The sequence below is a fragment of the Tamandua tetradactyla genome, chromosome 5 (assembly GCF_023851605.1).
Source record: "Tamandua tetradactyla isolate mTamTet1 chromosome 5, mTamTet1.pri, whole genome shotgun sequence".
NCBI lineage: Eukaryota > Metazoa > Chordata > Mammalia > Pilosa > Myrmecophagidae > Tamandua > Tamandua tetradactyla.
The window spans coordinates 8,241,508-8,263,264 of NC_135331.1; the positions used below are offsets into that span (position 1 = coordinate 8,241,508).

At 37.5% G+C, this 21,757-nt stretch overlaps 1 protein-coding gene across 5 annotated transcripts in view; it reads right to left on the minus strand.

Annotated features, from left to right (window-relative positions):
• DNAH10 (dynein axonemal heavy chain 10) overlaps positions 1-21,757 on the minus strand; it is a 194,076-nt gene that overhangs the window by 109,432 nt on the left and 62,887 nt on the right. For all 5 annotated transcript variants that reach the window (XM_077159595.1, XM_077159598.1, XM_077159596.1 and 2 more), the window contains exons 21-27: positions 21,593-21,751; positions 17,523-17,639; positions 17,340-17,442; positions 14,410-14,588; positions 9,463-9,674; positions 6,997-7,150; positions 821-1,054 (exon numbers count right to left, since the gene is read on the minus strand). In XM_077159595.1, coding sequence (XP_077015710.1) covers positions 821-1,054; positions 6,997-7,150; positions 9,463-9,674; positions 14,410-14,588; positions 17,340-17,442; positions 17,523-17,639; positions 21,593-21,751 — 1,158 coding nt within the window. The remainder of the gene's footprint in view (positions 1-820; positions 1,055-6,996; positions 7,151-9,462; positions 9,675-14,409; positions 14,589-17,339; positions 17,443-17,522; positions 17,640-21,592; positions 21,752-21,757) is intronic.

Sequence of the window (21,757 nt, forward strand, 5' to 3'; positions counted from 1 at the left end):
GTAATGGCTGTACAACAACGTAAATGTAACTAATGCCAGTGAATTGTTCACTTAAAAATTATTACAATGGCAAATTTTATGATATACATATACATAAACACAATGAAATAGTTTTAAAACACACATACACACACATGACAAAGTGAAGCAAGCATAGGAAAAGAAAATATATATAAGACTAACTTAAAAAAAAATCACAGTGCACAGAGAAAAAAACATGAGAAATGGTCAGAAGACAATAAGAAGAGGAAACTTATTGCCTAAGAAAATAAAAATCATACAGAAATCTGAAAAGGACTTTACAATAATTATGTTTAAAATGTTCGCTGTGATAAAAGAGGTAAGAGAAATCTTGAAACAAGAACAAGACAGTACTGAACAAGAACACAGATAAATGAAAAAGAATCAACTATGAAACTTGGAAATTAAAAACACATTCATTGAAATAAAAACTCAGATCAACTTCTCTAAACATATGCCCCTCACTCCAAAATAATCAAGATGTGGATCATCCATTCCATACTTGTCCTGGGAATCAAGACGAGTGCAAGGCTGGGCTCTTTAATGCAAATCTAGAATCCTGCCATTGCTTTCCTTAACAATTTACATCTCCTTAGTAATTCAAAAATCAAAAATTCATTTCCTATAAATAATAAATCACTAAATAAAAAGTCAACAAAAAACTCCCAGGGCTTTATAACCAACCCAAAACACACACACACGATGTATGAAATAAGATCACCAGCTTCTAAGTACAAATATCCTCATATAAAAGTTCTGAAATTAACTGGCTCTGACAGCTTTTTGTCTTTTCTCTCACCTCAATAACTTCCCCAATTAGAGAAAGTGTTTTCTCCCATTTGTGAACAGTTTGCAGAAAAGGCCCCACAAATCTGCTTCCTGAGATGCTTTGCAGGTTGACAGTGTTGTCATCGAGGCACTGAATAACGTCATCAACAGACCCCAAGATGTAGCCTCGCTCCTGAGTGCCTTTATAATACTTGACCACAGTGAATTTCATATTTTCCCAAGTGTCCAGAATCTCCTTGACAGCCTGGTCAGGAATATAAAAAGAATGATTTGGGCACATAAATTGAGGAAACCAAACTCCAATCCAACAAGTTTCTTAGCATGCCTTTGACCAACTCTTCAACCTGAAGTTCTGCTCCAGTTTTCTGAATAAGAAGAGATTCTGTCATGGTAATAATAATTATCATTTATTAAGCACCTGCCATGATATTATTTAGTCTTCAAGACAACCTTATGAGGCAGGTATTATTACTGCCTCCATTTTACATGGAAGGAAACTAGGACTCAGACATGAAGAAGTTTGCCAAGTCCACTGAGCTATTGAGTGCTGGAACCAGGGTCTAAATTCTGCAGACTGTTTCCAGGGTCTGCACACTTTTGTACTCTTGCCCCTGGGTTTACTCTGCTATTAAGCAAGAAAATCAAATTACAAAATATGACCACTATGATTCCATTTTTAAAACACATCTGATCCATATGTACAATATGTGGGGTTTTGCATGTACATGTGTGTATATGTATGTATATTGTGCATATATACATTTACATACACATAGGCAAATGATAGTGCATATGCATATTTATGTATGTGAAATGTATTTATGTTTTTGATGAACATGCACGCATGTTCATGTGTTTTATGCATATACGTGTATAGATGTACATATGGGTTGTATATGGATATGTATGTGTATATACACATATGTGTGCTATATATGTGTGCACGTGTTTATGTATGTATACTTGTGTGTACATTTAAGTATGGAAGGATAGACAACAAAATATTAATAATTATTTTCAGGTGGTAGAATAATGAATGGTTTGTCTATTTTCTCAATTTTCCACCATGAACATTCATTATTTCTATAATAAACAAATAATGAAACTATCATTAGAAAACAATCAAAATTTAACTGAGACAAAAATTCTATTTCTTCAACAATTCCTTTTTAAAAAATATATACTTTTTCTTTTTTCTTTTTATTAGAGAAGTTGTGGGTTTTTATAGAACAATCGTGAATAAAATACAGGACTCCCATACACTACTTCACCACTAACACTCCGCTTTGGTGTAGAACAGCCGTCACAATTCATGATAGCACATTTTTACAACTGCACTATTAATCCAATGTCCATGGTTTAACCCAGAGTTCACTGTGTACATAGTTTGATAAATTTTTTTTTAATATTTATTCTGTTACTACAACTATCCAACCTCCCCTCCTAATCATATTTAGACATATATTTCAGAGCTGCCAATTGCATCCACACTGCTGTGCAACCATCCACCAAAATATTTTCATCATTCCAATGGGAACCCTATATATTGTAAAACTCAACTTCGCATTCCCTATCTCCACCCCATGCCCCAGCAACCTATATTATAGATTCTGACTCTATCACTTTGCCCATTCTAATTGCCTCAAAGCAGTGAGATCATACAACATTTGTCCTTCTGTATTTGGCTTATTTCACGCAACATATCTTCAAGGTTCATCCATGCTGCTGCATGCACAAAAACTTCATTCTTTTTAATGGCTGAATAATATTCCAATGCATATACCATAACTTATTTTTCCATTCATCGGTTGATGGACACTTGAGATGCTTCCCTTCTTGGGTAATTGTGAATAGTGCTGCTATGAACATCAGTGTGCAAAAATCTGTTCAAGCCCCGACTTCAATTCCTTTAGGTATATACCTAATAGTGGGATGGCTGGATCATATGGCAGCTCTATACGTAGTTTTCTGAGGAAGTGCCACACACCATTCCCCACAGCAGCTGGACCACTTTACATAGTGACCAGTAATGAATGAGGGCTCCTATTTCTCTGCATTCTCTCCAACACTTATTATAGTCCATTTTTTTAATACTAGCCATTCTAATCAGAGTAAAATGGCATCTCCTTGTGGTTTTAACTTGCATTTATCTGACGGCTAATGATGTTGAACATCTTTTCATGTGCCTTTTGGCCATTTGTATAACTTCTTTGGAGAGGTGTCTATTCAAGTCCTTTGCTCCATTTTTTTAACTGGGTTGTCTGTCCCCTTGTTAAGTTGAAGGACTTCTTTATATATTCTGGATATTAATGCCTTATTGGATATGTGGTCTATTAGTTTGTTAAGTTGCCAGAATGCAATATACCAGAAATGGACAGCTTATAAAAAGGGAATTTAATAAGTTACAAGTTTACAGTTCTAAGGAAATTAAAGCGTCCAAATTAAGGTACCAACAGGAGGTTATCTTCACCCAAGAAATGCTGATGGCTTTTCTGAACACCTCTATCAGCTGGAAGGGCACGTGGCTGGCATAGGCTGGTCCCTTGTTACTGGGCTCTGCTGCTTTCAGCCTCTGTTCCTGTGAGGGTTCCTCATTTTGCTTTTCCAGGGCTGGCTTTTATCTCTTGGCTTCCCTTCACTCTCTCCAGGTTCTGGCTTGCTTAACATCTCATGGGATGGCACATGGCAACATATGTTGGGCTCCAAGCATTTCCAAGCATCTGAGTCTCTGTTCTCTGAAGCAACTGTTCTCTAAGAGTCTACATCTGTTCTCTCCCCAAAATGTTTCCTCTTTTAAAGGACTCCAGTTAACTAACCAAGACCTTCCTGGAATGGGTGGAGTCACAACCCCATCTGTTCAAAGGGTCACACCCACATTGGGACATGTCACATCTCTGTGAAGATATTCTAATCAAAAGTTTACAACCCACAATATTGAATCAGGATTAAAAGAAACAACCGCCTCCATGAGATTGGATCAGGATTAAAACATGGGTTTTCTGGGGTACATAATATTTTCAAACTGGCACATGTGGTTTCCAAATACTTTCTTTCCTTGTGGAGGTTGTCACTTTACTTTCAAAATAAAGTCCTTTGAGGCACAAAAGTTTTTAATTTTCATGAAGTCCCATTTATCTATTTTTTTTCTTTTGCTGCTTGGGCTTTGGGTGTAAGTCTAAGAAACTATCACTTAACAAAAGGTCCTGAAGACACTTCTCTACATTTTATTAGAGGAGTTTGATCATTCTAGCTCTTATATTTAGGTCTCTGATCTATTTTGAGATGATTTTTATCTATGATGAGAGGCAGAAGTCCTCCTTTTTATTTTGCAAATGGGGATTGAGTTTTCCCAGCACCATTAGCAGAAGAGACTATTCTTTCCAATTAAGTAATCTTTGCCACCTTGTCAAAAATCAGTTGGCCATAAATGGGAGGGGTGCTGGTTTGAGTCTGTGGTGTACTCAAGAAAAGCCATGTCCTTTAATCCTTGTTCCACATTGTTGGGTGGGAGCTTTTTGATTATCCGTGGAGATGTGACCCACCCAATTGCGGTTGGTAACTTTTGATTAGATGGGTTCCATGGATATGTGTCTCCACCAGTCAGGGTGGGTTGCTTACCGAAGCCCTTTAAGAGGGAATCATTTTGGAAAGAGCCACAAGAGCCAATGCAGCCACAGACCTTTGGAGAGGAAGAAGGAAAATGCCCCACGGGAAGCTTCTTGAAACAGAAGCCTGGAGAGAAATACTAGCAGATGTCGCTATGTTTGCCATGTGCCCTTCCAATTCAGAGAGAAACCCTGAACATCATTGGCCTTCTTGAACCAAGGTATCTTTCCCTGGATGCCTTAGATCGGATATTTCTATAGCCTTGCTTTAACTTGGACATTTTTACGGCCTTAGAAAATGTAAACTTGAAACTTTAATAAATTCCCCTTTTTAAAGTCATTCCATTTCCAGTATATTGCATTCCAGCAGCTTGCAAATTAGAATAGGAGGGTTGATTTCTGAGCTCTCAATTATATTCCATTGGTCTATATTTTTGTCTTTGTGCTAGTCTCATGCTGTTTTTATTAAGATCATTTGTTTTAAGATTGAGAAGTGTGAGCCTCCCAACTTCATTCATTTTTTCCAAGATGGCTTTACCTATTTGGGGTCCCTTACCCTCCCATATAAATTTGATGATTGGCTTTTCCATTTCTGCAAAGAAGGTTGTTGGAATTTTTATTAGAATTGCATTAAATCTATACATTTCTTTGGGTGGTATTGACATCTTAATGATGTTCAGTCTTCCAGTCTATGAACACAAAATGTCCTTCATTTATTTAGATCTTCTTTAATTTCTTTTAGTGATGTTTTGCAGTTTTCTGTATAAAAGCACCTTACATCCTTGAGTAGACTTAGCATTTCTAGATATCTGATTCTTTTAGTTGCTATTGTGAATGGAATTTTTTTTCTTGATTTCTTCTCCCAATTACTCATTATTTGTGAATAGAGGCACTACTGGCTTCTTGGTGTTGATCTTGTTGCCCGCCACATTGTTGAATTCATGTATTAGCTCTAGGAGATTTATTGTGGATTTTTAAGGGTTTTCAGCATAAAGGATCGTATCATCTGCAAACAGGGTAAGTTTTCTTTCTTCCTTTCCAATTTGGATGTCTTTTACTTCTTTTTCTTACGTAACTGCTCTGGCAAGAACTTCCAATACAATGTTGAATAATAATGGTGACAGTGGGCATCTATCTTGTTCCTGATCTCAGAGGGAAAGCTTTTAGTCTTTCACCATTGAATAAGATGTTAGCTTGGGCTTTTCATATATGCTCTGTTTGGGTTTGCTAAAGCTGTGGAATGCAATATACCAGACATGGGTTGGCTTAAAAAAAAAATTTTTTTTAATTGTAAAATATAACATATATACAAAGTAAAGAAAGAAAAAAGCAATAATTTTCAAAGCACACTTCAACAAATAGTTACAAAACAGATCCCAGAGTCTGTCATGGGCCATCAGATATATTCTTCTAGCTGCTCCAAAACATTGGAACTAGAAGGAATGTAAGTATAGTGAGTCAGCAACCACACTTGTTTGTTAAATCCCATTTTCTCTGCTATACCTCCTCCTTCCTTAATCCTTCTCTTAATCTATAGCAATTTTGGGGCAATGCCCATTCTGACTTTTTTCATGTTGAGAAGGTATGTCCACACTTAAGGATAGGGGAACGAAATTAATTGATAATCTTGGAGAGGCTGTTCCCTCTGGGTTTCAGGATTTATCTGAATGAGAAACCCTCAGGAATTACAGGTTCCAAGAAGGCAAACCTAGTGCATGAAAACGTTAAAGAGTCTCTGGCCGAGCCCTAGGTGTTCTTAAGAGTCAAGAGGAGTGATGTTGGTTGGGGTTTAGCAGACCATGGCAATTAGCACTCTCTAACTGAAGGGCGTGCATAAAAGTAGCCTCCAGAACAGTCTCTGGACTCTATTTGATCTCTCTTGGCCATAGATAACTTATTTCATTACACATCTTTTCCCCCTTTTGGTCTAGGAGGCATTGTTGATCCCATGGTGTCAGGACCAGACTCATCCTGAGGAGTCAGGCCTCACATTGTCAGGGAGACATGGATTGGCTTTTACAATGCGGATTAATAGTTTACAAATTTGCAGTTCTAAAGCCATGATAATGTCTAAATTAAGGCATCAAGAAGAAGATACTTTCTCTGAGGAAAGGTTGCTGGCATCCAGGGTTCCTCTGTCATGTGGGAAGTCACATGGTAATGTCTGCTACTCCTTCTCTACTGGGTTCTGGTTTCAATGGCTCTCTTATCTCCTGTGGGTCCTTCTTGCTTCTTTGGGCATTTCTCTAAGCTCTCTCTCTTGGTCTTTCTGCCTTTTATCCTCTCATAAAGGTCTCCAGTAAAGAATTAAGATCCACGTTGAATTGGGTGGGTCACATCTCAATTGACACAACATAACAAAAGGTCCTACCCACAATATAAGTCTACCCCCATATCAACGGATTAAAAGAACACAGTCTTTTCTGGGGTACATAACAGATTCAAATCAGCACATGTCCTTAGTCACGTCTATAACAATTTATTATTACTCAAATGCAACAGGTACTAGAACAAATATGTTTCCCTTGGAATAAAAATACATTTTTACAGACTCTTTTATGATAACTAAAATTAGCTTCACCTTTTCAATGGCGATTTCCTTGATAGCTGCTGTGACAATCTCATTGAGAACATCCGTGTGTTTGTCAAGTTCCATAACGAACATATTTTCCAAGGTGAATGTTTCAGTCATTTCAAAAAATACTCCAGTTTTTTCCATAAGCTCTTTCCAATGCCTGAAAGGGCAACAACATTTAAATAATTATGACAACTGAATTTAATGATGAATTTTATTATTTACCTTTAAATCACTGGACAAACCCTATGGTAAAAACTTCCTGCAATGGAATTATGAAATATGAGAGCATCATTGGAACTGTATTTTCACAGTTTTCCAAAGCCCTACTGGCCACCAGACCTAAATAAAGGAAACAACATTTAGCATGATATCATACAGACTAGTCATCACAATCATCTAAGAAAACATACACATTTGTAATTTTTAGAAACTGCTCCTATTATAATCCTTAGACCAGCACACTTAACCTTTATTGGATCATTCATCCTTTTTGAAAACCTCATGTAAATTACACACTCACATATAATCCATAAATATTTACTGAGCTGACTCTGTGCCAGGTAGAATGAGAGAAGCTGGGGTGTAACAGAGACTAAGAAAGCAAGGCTCCTATCCTCAAAGAACTTAGGCCCTATGGAGAACAGAGTCAATAAAAAAAAACAAAAAAAACTACACATTAAATAATTACAAGTCGTTTTGAGTACTATGAAGAAACTAGAGTGACTGAGAAAGAAAAGAAGTCTACTTCAGATAGGATGATCCAGACAGAACTCTGCATAATAGACACATTAAGAAGCTCTGCTCTTGACCCAGCTCGGCTACATTTAAGGTTCATGCTTGGCTTGCTGATTTGCCCATTTTTATGGAATGAAGGAAGTAAAACAGCTACACATGGCGCTGGAGACTGGTAGAATGGTAGGTACCCACCATAGAAGGAGTAAATGTAAAGTTCCTGATTTTTGTTGTAAAAACCCACAAAGAAACAGAAATGGTTGGAAAGAAAATCTGCTGTTTGATCTATTTTTATATTACCAGGGCTAGCACAGGAACTGATAAAAAGTAGGATTATCATACCTCTACTAGTGGGTTAGAGGGTTCACAGATTCATATTAAATAGCAGTCACCCAGGGAGAAAGTAATTTCCTTTTTGCTTCCTTTCCAAACCTTTGAATCATAGCGAAGAGATAGTTTCAGCTTGGTGCTGTTGTGTCTTTAACATCTCCTCACCTACACTCACCTTTTTTAGAGAGTGGGCCCTGAGGTAAGAGACAGAAAACAGCTTTGAGCTAAAATTTAATATTTTTTATATAATTACTTTCCATTTATGGCAAGCGCTTTTGGCTTTCCATTTATATTGGTAGGGAAGCTACTTTTCAAAATATATTCATTTTGGTAAAAGAGAAATGAGCCAATAGGAAGAAAAATACAAAATAATGATAGTATAGGTGATACTCAGATATGACAAAAATGGTGTAGAATAACTGAAGTTTTGGAAACACTGGGTTAAGAATCACACAACAGGGAACTTTAGCTAGAAAACATTTACTTCTACCTAGTTTTATAGATAAGGAAACAGAAGAAGCAAAGCTAAAAGTGAGTGCCTGGTGTACCCAGCAGACAAACAGGCTCAGAGCCTGATTCACCTGGGCCTGTGGCCTGCCCTTTGTTGAAAGGGATATTCAGGAGTGTAAGAGGGGTGTTAAAGGCATTTAGGAAAGACAGTTTCCTGGATGTAATGAGAAGGACTGGAAGGGAGCCAAATGATGCCATTACATAACAATGCATCCACGCTTTGAGAAATACAACAGAGGAAGAGAGGTGCAGTCAGGGAGAATGTAGCTCACAAAGCTCCCTCCAATCACTTCCTATGGGAAAACATATCCAAAGAATCACAGACCCCAGGCCCGGGACTGGCTCTTCCTTTAAACTATCCAATATGGTGGCTACTGAGCAACTGAAATGGAGCAAGTCCAGATTGAGATGTGCGGAAAATATAAAACATACACCTGTGTTGAAGTATCTTTTCTAAAGAATGTAAAATAGCTCACTAGTAATGTTATATACTGATTGCAAGTTGTAATGATAATGCTTTGGATACACTTAATTAACTACATGATTCAAATTAATCTCACCTGTTCCTTTTTACTTTTCTTAATGTGGCTACTAGAAAATTTGAAATGACTCATGTGCATCACATTGCTTTTCTACTGAATGGTATTGATCTAGACCTCTTGCTCTTTTTTTTTTTTTTAAACCTTCAAATGAAGCAACTGAAAACACCACTTTAAACCTGAGAGTTTTTCTTTAGAAAATCCTGTGGTTGATAATTTCATAGACACTTCTGCATAGAAACAATTGGTGTGAAACTTATTCTTCATTGGATCTAAGCAAAGATAGTAAATTGATAGACATACTTTAAATTAAAAGCTGCTCTTATGTTTTCACATCAGTTTTGAGGACAAAACAAACCTGTCTCTTAGTGCTTCGTGTTTCAAGTCAAGAAGTAAAGGAATCGAGTCTTTGAATGCTTTCATTTTTGCCTCCAGATAGTAGGCCACCGATAAACTGCGGACTTGCCGAGGTAGCTTTCTCAGAGCCTTGAGGAAACCTTCGATTCCTTCCTGGAGAAACTGAATGTTGAGGTTGATCCACAGTGTCTGAGACCACTCTTCTTTTGCAAGCTGGAAATTTACAAGAAATAGTTCCATTAACAAGATCTCTTAGGAAAAGAGAAGACAGCTCAATGGGGAGAGAAAATTCTTAACTCTTGCTCCTGCTCAGCTCTTTACCATTGAATCTGACACTTGGAAGTGGCTAATATTGGAAGTTTTTAGTTGTATATACACTACTACAGTGAAAAGCTTAAAACACACATGCAAAATATTATTACCTATATATCCACAACAACCTCAAATTCACAACTGAAGGGGTATAACCTAAAACAATAACAAAAGAACCCTAACATTTTTAGGAAGGAAGAGTAAAAATACTATATTCTGAGAACGTGTAGAATCCAAAAATGTCTTCCTTTTCTTAACAGAAAAGAAAAAAATATGAAATCAGAAATAGGTATTTTTAAATCAGGGAATCACTTGGATATTAGGGTATTTCATTCCAATTGTTATAACATACTTCTCTTTCCTGATAAAAAGCAGCTAATAAAAAATATTTATAGATGAGATTGCTAATCAAAGAAACTGCCTCCTCACTTATTCACTGTTGGTGGGAATGTCAAATGGTGCAACCGCTGTGGAAGGCAGTTTGGCGGTTCCTCAAAAAGCTGAATATAGAATTGCCATATGACCTGACATTGCAAGCATTATCTACAATTGCAAAGAGATGGAAACAACCAAAATGTCCATCAACAGATGAGTGGCTAAACAAACTGTGGTATATACATACGATGGAATATTATGCAGCTTTAAGACGGAATAAACTTATGAAGTATGTAACAACATGGATGGACCTTGAGAACATTATGCTGAGTGAGACTAGCCAAAAACTAAAGGACAAATACTGTATGGTCCCACTGATATGAACTGACATTAGTGAATAAACTTGGAATATGTCATTGGTAACAGAGACCATCAGGAGACAGAAATAGGGTAAGATATTGGGTAATTGGAGCTGAACGGATACAGACTGTGCAACAGAACTGAATGTAAAAACTCAGAAATGGACAGCACAATACTACCTAACTGTAATACAATTATGTTAAAACACTGAATGAAGCTGCATGTGAGACTGATAGAGGTAGGAGGGCTGGGGACATAAATGAAATCAGAAAGAAAGATAGATGTTAAAGATTGAGATGGTATAATCTAGGAATGCCTAGAGTATATAATAATAGTGACTAAATGTACAAATTTTAAAAATGTTTTTGCATGAGGAAGAACAAAGGAATGTCATTATTGCAGGGTACTGAAAATAGATGGTAATTAATATTTTAAAATGTCACCTTATGTGTGAGACTAAAGCAAAAAATGTTTGTTACAAAATTTATATTTTGACTAGTGCATTTCCTAATATAACTTATGTAGACAGTTTGATTGAACACCATAAGTACTTGGAATCTCAGGTAGGACATAAGATTTTGTTAGTTTGTCCAGAATGATTCCCCAATGAATCCCAGAGCGATTCGATCAGTGAATGGAAAAGTATTTGCAAAGCCCCCTTCGGGGAATAGTGAGAATGGGGAGAAATGCAACTTCACCAAGTTGAATTCTTGATATTCTCACAAGCAGTGTGGACAACCAAAGCTATAGGCTGAGCCCCCAGTCTTGGGGTTTGTTCATATGAAACTTAACCCCACAAAGGATAGGTCAAGTCTACTTAAAATTTAGGCCTAAGAGTCACCCCCAAGAGAGCCTCTTTTGTTGCTCAGATGTGGCCTCTCTCTCCAGCCAACACAAGCAATCTCATCACCCTCCCCTGTCTTCGTGGGACATGACTCCCAGGGGTGTGGACCTTCCTGACAACGTGGGACAGAAATCCCAGAATGAGCTGAGACTCAGCCTCAAGGGATTGAGAAAAACCCTAGAATGACCTGAGACTTAGCATCAAGGAATTGAGAAAACCTTCTCAACCAAAAGGGGGAAGAGGGAAATGAGACAAAGTGTCAATGGCTGAGAGATTCCAGAGTCGAGAGGTTGTCCTGGAGGTTATTCTTATGCATTAAGTAGATATCATCTTGTAATTCAAGATGTAATGGAGAGGCTGGAGGGAACTGCCTGAAAATGTAGAGCTGTGTTCCAGTAGCCATGTTTCTCGAGGATGATTGAACAATGATATAACTTTCACAATGTGACTGTGTGATGGTGAAAACCTTGTGTCTGATGCTCCTTTTATCTACCTTGTCAACAAACGAGTAGAATATATGGAATAAAAATAAATAATAGGGGGAACAAATGCTAAAATAAATTTAGTCTGAAATGCTAGTGATCAATGAAAGCGAGGGGTAAGGGGTATAGTAGGTACAATCTTTTTTTTTCTTCCCTGTGTTCGTTTTATTTCTTTTTCTATTGTCTTTTTCTTTTTCCAAATTGATGCAAATGTTCTAAGAAATGATGACTATGCAACTAAGTGATGATATTGTGAATTACTGATTATATATGTTGATGTTTTATTTGGTTTGCTAATTTTTAATTAATAAATAAATTAAAAAAAAAAAGAACCTGCCTCCTAACTATCACGTTGAGACTAAGAAATAAGAATAAAACTCTATCCTACACGATTATCATAAAGAAAAGCCCTCCTTCCTGGGATTTAATGTAAAAAAGATAAGTAGCTTATTATCATAAAATTTATCAACTTCAATATTTTACGTTTGCAATCTATAAATCTAAGCTTGTCAGAATTATATGAAGTCATGAAACATATTTTACTAGGAAATCATATTCACTGATTAAATATGTTATGTTTTGTTTTTTACTTTTTTTTTTTTTTTTTTACTTTACAATGTATATTCTTTATTTCTCTTCCTAAAAGCTCATACAGCTTTTGGATTTTTTAAGGTGACCTCTAGGATTCATTACATTATTTATTTGCAGAAATTTATAAGATCAATTAAAAGGAAACCATAAAAAATGTAGAGTACTTCTTGATTTTCTAAACCTAAACACAATGCAGTCAACCAACCACAGAATGCCTTTCTTTCATCCACTCTCAACACCTTGGCCTGCCACTCTCTTCATTACATGCACTTGACAAAAATCACAGTCTCGGTTAAATCTACCCCACAACATTCAACAGCCCTCGATGTCTGCATCCACGCAGCCAAACGTGGCAGATGAAAACACCCACCAACTGTCAGTGGCCTTGGTTAAATCCAGGACTACCCTGCCACCAGTAGCCCCATAGTCCTTTGCTTCAACCTTTTAGAAAATCATTTCACTCCAACTCCACTCCCCTCAACTGGCCCACGCCTCCACCCACCATCCTCTCTGTCATGGACCTTACTACTGATGTCATTGAGGGAACAGAAGCAACCAGAATTTCCAACACCTCCCACTGGAAACATTTTTACCCATATATTCTGCCTCCCCACATAGGACAACAGACAAAACTACTTACCTCCGCTGCCCCCATCTGCTCCAAGCTCCCACCCTCTCTCACCTGGACTGTGACAATGATCTAATTTACCTCCCTGCACCCATTTGAGCTCTCCTATCAGCTCTTCTTGGCACACAGCTTGGAAAAGCAACTGTTATTAAATATATATAAATACAAAGGAGGGTGAAGGTCACTTCAAACGCTGAAATGTAACTTAGTAGCTATAATCTGAACAATAGCTGGTGATAAAAGCCATGTCACTATATTGAATTAACTTTCTTAAAAAAATCATTTTGACGGGGTACACAGGTTAGTTTAGTGTTAGGATTCTCCGCTGCCATGTAGGAGACCCAAGTTTGATTCTGGGCCCATACACTCAAAAAAAATGTTTTTTCAACAAATGATGCTGTGATAACAGGATATTCACATGGAAAAGAATGAAGTGTCCACCGCACAGCATAACAACAACAAAAAATTGTTTTGATGCATATATGGTTGTGTTTAGTTCACATGATGTCTTTTTTAAAAATTGATCATATTTTTCTTTTTGACTTTTTAAAATTGCACATGTATTTAATCAGTCACCAAGACTTTTCACTTCACTTCTAAAAATGTTTCTGGAATCGTCTCTCCCACTCAATTCCCTCTATAACTGACCTCAATTGCAGGCTACCATCCCTTCTGTCAGGCCTATGGCAGGGGCTCCTTATGCCTTCCTGACTACAATCCGCCAGCTGCCTCCAGACTCCCTTCCCATATTCCAGCCTCATCTCCCTGTCCACTGGCGCTCTTTTCTCTGGCCACTGCACATTCTCACATCTTGGTCCCTGCCCTTCCTCTGCACCAGGCAAAAACCTGTTCCTGATTCCCAGCATCACTCAAATGCCATCTCATAAAAGTTCCTTCCTGGGCCAGACTTCCTCCTCCAGGCTCATTTCTATCACACATCATAGTAGGGGGTCATCTGTTAATGTGTAAGTCTCTCTTGGGAGCTCGAGTTTGGGCAGGAATGGGCAGATGTGGCTCCTTTCTGGACCCTCCACTGTAGCCAGCACAACCAGCAGCAAGCTATAAAGAACTAAATGAACAGACAAATAAACGAAGGAATGTTTGAGTGAATAAATGTACTTGCATGTGGAACACATACTAAAGAGAGGCACATAAGCAACATGACATTTTCTATTTTTAATTTCCAGTTCCAACTAAGGAGCTCACCCCATCCCTAACAAAACCCTTGACCTCTGAAGTGAGTTTCTCTGAAACATGACCCAAGCTCTTCATAGTGGTGGGCTCAGAGCCGGCTGGGCCAAACCAGTTCTTGCATTTCCCCGAGTTTGAGGTTGAGTACTTCAGTGAGATACTTAACTTTAGTCCTTCATAGAGCTCGTAAATCATCTTCAACCCGGCCATTTCCTTCTGTACTTTGAGCAACTCTGGGTACATTGTAATTGGAAGATCAAAAAGCTTCTCAGCATTTGCCAGCTCCTGGCGGTTCCTTTCATGTTTTATCAGCTCTCTGTCAAAAGTGCCTAAAAGCTCTGCTCCTAGGAAACAAAATAAATACATATTTATTATATCTGCATAGGACTGAATACATCGGCAAGCTCCTCCTGTGAGAAAATTCTGTCTATTTTGTGATCTCTCCCTGAGGGGTCCTCAATCTTAACTGGACATTAGAATCACCAGGGGAGCTTCTAAATATCCTGATGCGCAGACCAACCCCCAGACAAATGAAACCGGACTATTTGGGTGTGGACCGCAGGGACCAATTGTTGGTTTGTTTGTTTGTTAAATATTATTGTGATAATATATATATAACATAAAATTTCCCGTTTTAACCTTTTTTTTGGCTTTTAAAAAGGGGAATTCAATAAATTGCTAGTTTACAGTTCTAAGGTCAAGAATACGTCCCAATTAAAGAAAGTCTATAGAAATGTCTCATCAAAGGCATCCAGAGAAAGACACCCTGGTCCAAGAAGGCTGATGAAGTTCAGAGTTTCTCTCTCAAATGAGAAGGCACATGGTGAACATAGTCAGGGCTTCTCTCTCTCTCAGCATATGGCAAACACAGCATCATCTGCTAGCTTTCTCTCCTGGCCTCCTGCCCCATGAAGTTCCCTGGGAGGCGCTCTCCTTCCTCATCTCCAAAGGTTGCTGGCTGATGGACTCTGCTTCATGGTGCTGTGGCATTCTCTGCTCTCTCTGATTCTTTCATTTTAACCATTTTTAAGTGTACAATTTAGTGGTATTATTTACATTCATAAGGTTGTGCTATCATCACCCTAAACAGAATCTGTACCCATTAACTAATAACTCCTCTCCCCCTGCCCTTGGTAAATGCTAATCAACTTTCTGTTGATTATCAATTTGCCTCTTCTAAATATTTCATATATGTGGAATGACAAAATGATACAATATTTGTCTTTTTGTGTCTGGCTTATTTCACCTACCATGTTTTCAAGGTTCGTGATGTAGTAACACGTATCAGGACTTCATTCCTTTTCAGGGATGGATAATAGTCCACTGTGCGTATAGACCACATTTTGTTTATCAGTTTACCTGTTGATGGAAACTTGGGTTGTTTCCACCTTTTGGCTATTGTGAATAATGTTGCTCTGAACACTGGAGTACAGGCATCTGTTTGAGTTCCACTGTAGTTTTTTATAGATCCTCAGGTGACTCTAATGTGCAGGCAAGGGTAAGAACCACAGTGCAAGCCTTCTCTACTTTCCAATAATGGCAAGCCAGTGCTAGTCTGCAGAGTGGCCATCACTGTCTCCTGCTACATGCCCGTCTTCACACAGCCCATACAAACTTGCCCAGACCCACTTAATCCTGCCCAGAATTTGTCAGTCCTTTAACTGAGTATCTTGTAATACTCCATATTTTGAACAAAATGGCCTACATTATTTTTCCCTCTCATTAGCAGACAGCTAGTTTGTACCGAAAGTCATTAGAATACTCCAAATATTTGCTATCTACCATTTTTATAGATGCCATCCATTATGTATTATCATTTATAAAGTGCCAGCTATGTGCCAGTCTCAGAGTAAGGGGCAGAGTTTGCAGAGAAGAGTAGCATAGCATCAGATAGGGGAAAATGGAAGGAGGAGGCTAACACTTACCTGTGCTGTACTGAAAAATATACTAAACACTGTTTCACATGCTATCTCATTTAATCCCTATTTTTTTAAATGGAAGATCAGAACTATTATTCCCATCTGAAAGATGAAGGGACCAAGGATTAGAAATGACCCTTATCATTAGCGTTCTAGTGGTAATCACAGTCATGGGTATAAATGAGACTTCCTAGGTGGAGTCAACAATATTAGAAGAGAGTAGGGAGTCACAAATACAGTCCATCTGGTCATCCATTACATTCAAATAACATTTACTGGGTTCTGACGAAATACCAGGCAAGGTACTAGGCACTGGGAATACAGCTGTGAACAAAACATCCTCATAGAACTTACAATCTAGTGGAGAGAATGCCAACACATGGGATGGGAGGAGGAACAAGAAGAGATGAAGGAGAGAAAAAGAGGAGCCAGCTGGGGGTGTTGGGAGGAAATCCATGACATCCCAGAAGCTAAAGGAGTTGGTTTCCCTTCCTGTTCATTACTGTCAACACAGATTTGCATTCCCCTCCCTTTGACCATCTTCCCACTGTGCTCCCCTCCAACATAAGCCTCTTCTCTGTGCCCAGTAAAACTTGTGACCAGGATGGTAGGGCTGAGTCCTGGTGGGATCTGTCAGAACTGAGACTCCAAAAGTTACAGCCAGCTGAGGTGGCTTTACGTAGGGGTGTGCAGGGGCACCAGATTATGTCTGAGATGTTACTGTGCAGGCAGACTGTGGCCCCAGATCAGGTGCTAAATGAAACAGAGCCCTGAAGAGCTTCCAGCCAGTGTGCAGGTCAATGGTCAAGATCTAACTTCAAAGAGTAAATCTAATAGGAGTAAAGCAGTGAGGAAGTTGGATGATAAGAAATTTCATTTAGAAAGGGGGGTGCTGACATTTAACATTTCTGAGCTACAGCAGAAATCTCTGCATCTCCTACAACAGTGAACTCTGTTCTCCAGCACTTTCCTCAATGTTTTCACATGGTAGGTACTCAGAATTCAGTGAACTAAATTAGCCTAGCTATTCATAAATGTAACCGCTAAAGCTAATCAAAAAAAATGCATTTAAGGAAAAAAACCGATATTAAATCATAGCACAATTACCACTTCCCATGATATTCTTAAGCAAAACATACTTAACTATCTCAGTAAGACAAACATCAGTATTCTCACCTTTATCAAGATCATCACCAACAGCACCTGGGCCTTCACTATAAAAGCGTTTTGTGAAATCCAATACCTGCTGTCTGTAGTTAAAAATTTCACCTCGAGTTATCTGAGAAAAGCAGAGGTACATTAATTTAGCCCAATACAGTTTTCAATATCTCTACTCAAAACATAAAATCTAAAAGGTACCTCTGTGAAAGTTCTCTTTATGCCCCCAAGAGCATGCTCCACGCTCAACGAATCATTAAACAGATTCGACCACACGCTCTCAATCTTCCCAACCAGTTCTTTTTCTGCATCGGAAGGCTAATAAAAAACACAACAAAGAATGAACGACCAGCAATTCAGAACTGAGATTTCCGATCAAAAGCTACAGCCAAGGACTTTCGTTTCTGGTAATAGCAGGCTAGGTGATTTGAACCAACTAAAAAAAAAGTTGACTGAAATTTAAAAAGTATCTTGCTAAGAACAGTGAAGATCTAACAAAAGAGTGAGAACTGCAGGGTAAAATCATTAAAAGGGAGTAAGAAAGGGACAAAGAGAACTCAGAGATAAACCCTTCATAAACTAAAGCTCAACTCTTAGTCAACTTAGACTCTGATTAGAATAAGGTTTGGTTTCCTAATGTCCCTAGCTGAGTTGCCTGTCAGAAACAAAGATTAACTTTGCTATGATGAAAGATAACATCTTGCAGGGTCTCAAATTAGCTCTCCAAATTGATCATATATAATATCCAGCACTCAATCAGAAATACCAGGCATATAAGAAAACAAAATGACCTGAATAAAACCATGAGATACACAGACAGTATATATAGACCATAATGGAGTTATACACAGACTTTAAAATAATTTTACTTAATATAGTAAATATGGTGGTTAGTCTTATATGCCAGCTTGGCTACATTATAGTACCCAGTTATTTAATCAACACTAACCTAGGGATTTCCTTGAGCTAATAAAAAGGTATCCACAAAAAAATAGCAATAATCTTATTTAATTGAAAAATGCTAAAAGCTTTTCCTCTGATATCAAGAACAATAGGATTTCCTCTACCATCACATTCAGTCAACCCTGTACAAGACATCATAGCTCTAGAGTCATAAGGCAAAAATAAGAAATAAAAGATGTAAGAATGGAAAAGAAAGAATAAAACTGTTGATATTCTCATATATGATATGATTGCATATGTTAAAAATACAAATGAAACTTTAGCTAAATGATTAAAATTACTAATTTCAAAATTATAAAAAATTATTTTGCAAATATTATGTAGAATAATTATTGCCTACATAATAACAGCAATAAAGGAAATTAAAGACATCAATTATAAAGCAGCTAAAAATATCAACGGCCTAGCAATTAATCTGACAAAAGATGCATAAGATCTCTATGGGGATAATTACAATACTTTACTAGGACACATAAAAGAAAAAAGAAATAGAACATTTTCAAGGATAGGCAAACTCAATATTATAAAGATGTCTATTTGCTCCAAATTAATCTAAGACTCAGTGCAATACCAATCCAAACCTCAATTGTTACTGTTGTTGAAAATGGACATCCTAATTTTAAAAATTATATGGAGCCGAAAAAGGGTGAAAGTAGCTAAGGCATTCTTGAAAAAGAAAAATAAGGTGGAGGATTTACTCTACCAGACTTAAGACTTATTTAAGTCTTTAATATTATTTAAGACTTGTTTGGTATAGATGCAATGACAAAAAGACCGACAGATAGAAAGCCCAGAAATAGAGCGTTCTTGTGTATGTGGACCCCTGCTTTGTGAGAAAGGAATCCTGCAAAGATATGGGGAAACGATGGTCTGTTTAATTAATGATGCTGGACAACTGGGCATCAATTAGAGAAACATAAAATTGAGTCTTATTTCACACCAAGTAAAAGAAATTAACTTATATGTCTAAATGTAAAAAGCAAAACTATATGCCCTTAAAAGATGGAAAAGTTTTGGTAATGGATGGTAGTGATCGCAACATACCATGGTGAATGTAATTAACAGCTCTGCATTATATATTTCAATGTGGTCAAAAGGGGAAATTTTAGAGCCTGTCCATGAAAAAAAAAGGGGGGGGTTAGGTTGTAGATATGTTTCCAGAATAAAAATTTAAAAAACAACAACACAGGATTGTACAACACAGTGAATCATACTATAAACAGACTATAATTAATAATACAATTATTAAAATGTTCTTCAGGAATTGTAACAAATAGACCACACTAATACAAGATGTTGATAACTCGTGGTATATGAAAACTCTATATTTTATGAATTTTATGCAGGACTTTTCTGTAAACCTACAACTTCTCTAATTAAAAACAAAAGTTAAAAGTAAATTAAAAAATGGGTCAGGCCATGGAGTTCTCACCTGCCATGCCGGAGACCTGGCTTTGATTCCCGGTGACTGCCCATGCACAAAAAAATTTTTAAAAAAAGTAAAAAACGACAATGGGATGTCGCACCCACCAGACGGCCAAAAGAAAAAGTGTGACCTACTCACCCTTGGCAAGGCTATGCTGTATATCATTTATCACTGCTAAAGATAATCACGACCCATCCTGGTATTTATGCACACCAGGATATATGGACAAGAATGTTCATAGTAGGAAAATTTTATGAAAGTCAAATCTGGAACAACTAAAATGTCCATCAACAAAAAAATTCACAAGTGGGGGTAAAATCATTCATTCAAATGCATCAGCAATGGCCAAGAAGGAACTAGAGACTGTGGGTCAGAGCCATGAGGACGTAGCTGATCAACATGATATTCAGCAAAAGAAGCAGCAGGGATACAAAGAGGAATAAATGTGGTATAATTTCACTTATAAAAAAAGTTTAAAATGGGCAAAATTAAGCTATATTGTTTAAGGATACCCAGGAGGTAACATTATAAAATTTTAAAAAGCGAGGGACACTCACCAGTACGGAGGGAGGGGCTGTGACTGGGCAGGGACATGGGGCAGTTTCCGGGGGACGGTGACATTCTATTCCCAGTCCCGTGGGCTGACGACACGGGGCCTTGCTTGACAATTACTCATATTCTACACTGATGTTTCATGCACTTTTTTTTATGGGTGTTTTACCTTACAATTTAAAAAGAAAAAAGAAAAACAACCTACTGCCCAGCATCTTCCTCAATATCCTGCTCCTTCCTGCTGGTGGTTACTCTGCACTGACCCCACAAAGAGCTTTCCCATGGTCTCAGGGGCACTCTAGGGTTGGCCTTTGCTATGGTATAGTAGTCTGTGTTGAAGGAATTACTGGCTGAGTAGGTGGCATTTATATTCTAAAATACAGGATACTTGGGATATCTTCCTCAGCCAAACAGATTTTGTCAGACTTTGCTTCCTCTGGTTTGCATCACACTTAGTGTAAGGATTTTACACAAAGTGTGTCATGCATCAGAAAAAAGAAACAACTGGAAGACCAAGCCAAAAGGGAGAAACACATAGTTGTTATAAGCCTGGATTTGCATAAAATTTGTACTTCAGCATTTATGATGCTTGACTGCTTCAAATGATTTTGCTGAACCACTGACCTGAGTTGAAAGATAGAAATCCTCTCATCAGAAAAATGTACAGTACAACAAATTTTGCACACAATTCCAAGGAAGTCCCAGATCCCCTTAAACTCATCTATGGACTTCTAGAAATCCTTTGAGCCTGTGTCTTAAAACGTTAAAGAAAGATTACCTGAATTATTATCTGCCAGTTTCATTTATGGCCTTACACCTCTCTCTTCTTATCATTTTTGCAAAGGTTCTTTATTTATTAAAATAAATTAATGCAAAAAGAGAAATGGAAAGAAGAATGAGAATTGAAGTGATATGCTGCTATGGTCTAATCTGCAAAAAAATACTATTTGAGCCACACAAAATCAATAAATAATCTGTTTTCATTATTCTAAATAACTGTGGGGTTTGTTTTACATTTTTTATGTGTTTCCCTAGATACATATATTTTTATGTTGATACATACAAACACATAGAGGGAGATATGTGGTATCACAATTTCTTTTTAGGGGGGGCATGGGCCAGGAATTGAACCAGGGTCTCACCCATGGCAGGTGACAATTCTACCCCTGAACTACTCATTCATCCCCTGGCTTTACATTTAAAATTTAGTATTTGAAATTGCTTATTTTGAAAGAAATCTAAAACAGTAATATTTGAATCAGTATTTCTGAAAAGGGTCTTAGTATTCGATCCAACTGTAGAATGTTCAAGAAAATAAAAATTCACTTACAAAGATGTTATACATCACCATGGTACGATATCTTTCCTGAACATCCCTGTATCTCAGTTCCATGAGTAAAGATTTACTTCTAATTTCTGCAATTGTTGCAAGGACAAACTTCAGATCTTCAAGAGTACTGGGGCTCTTCTTAAGATTTTTGGCCAGGAGCTATAA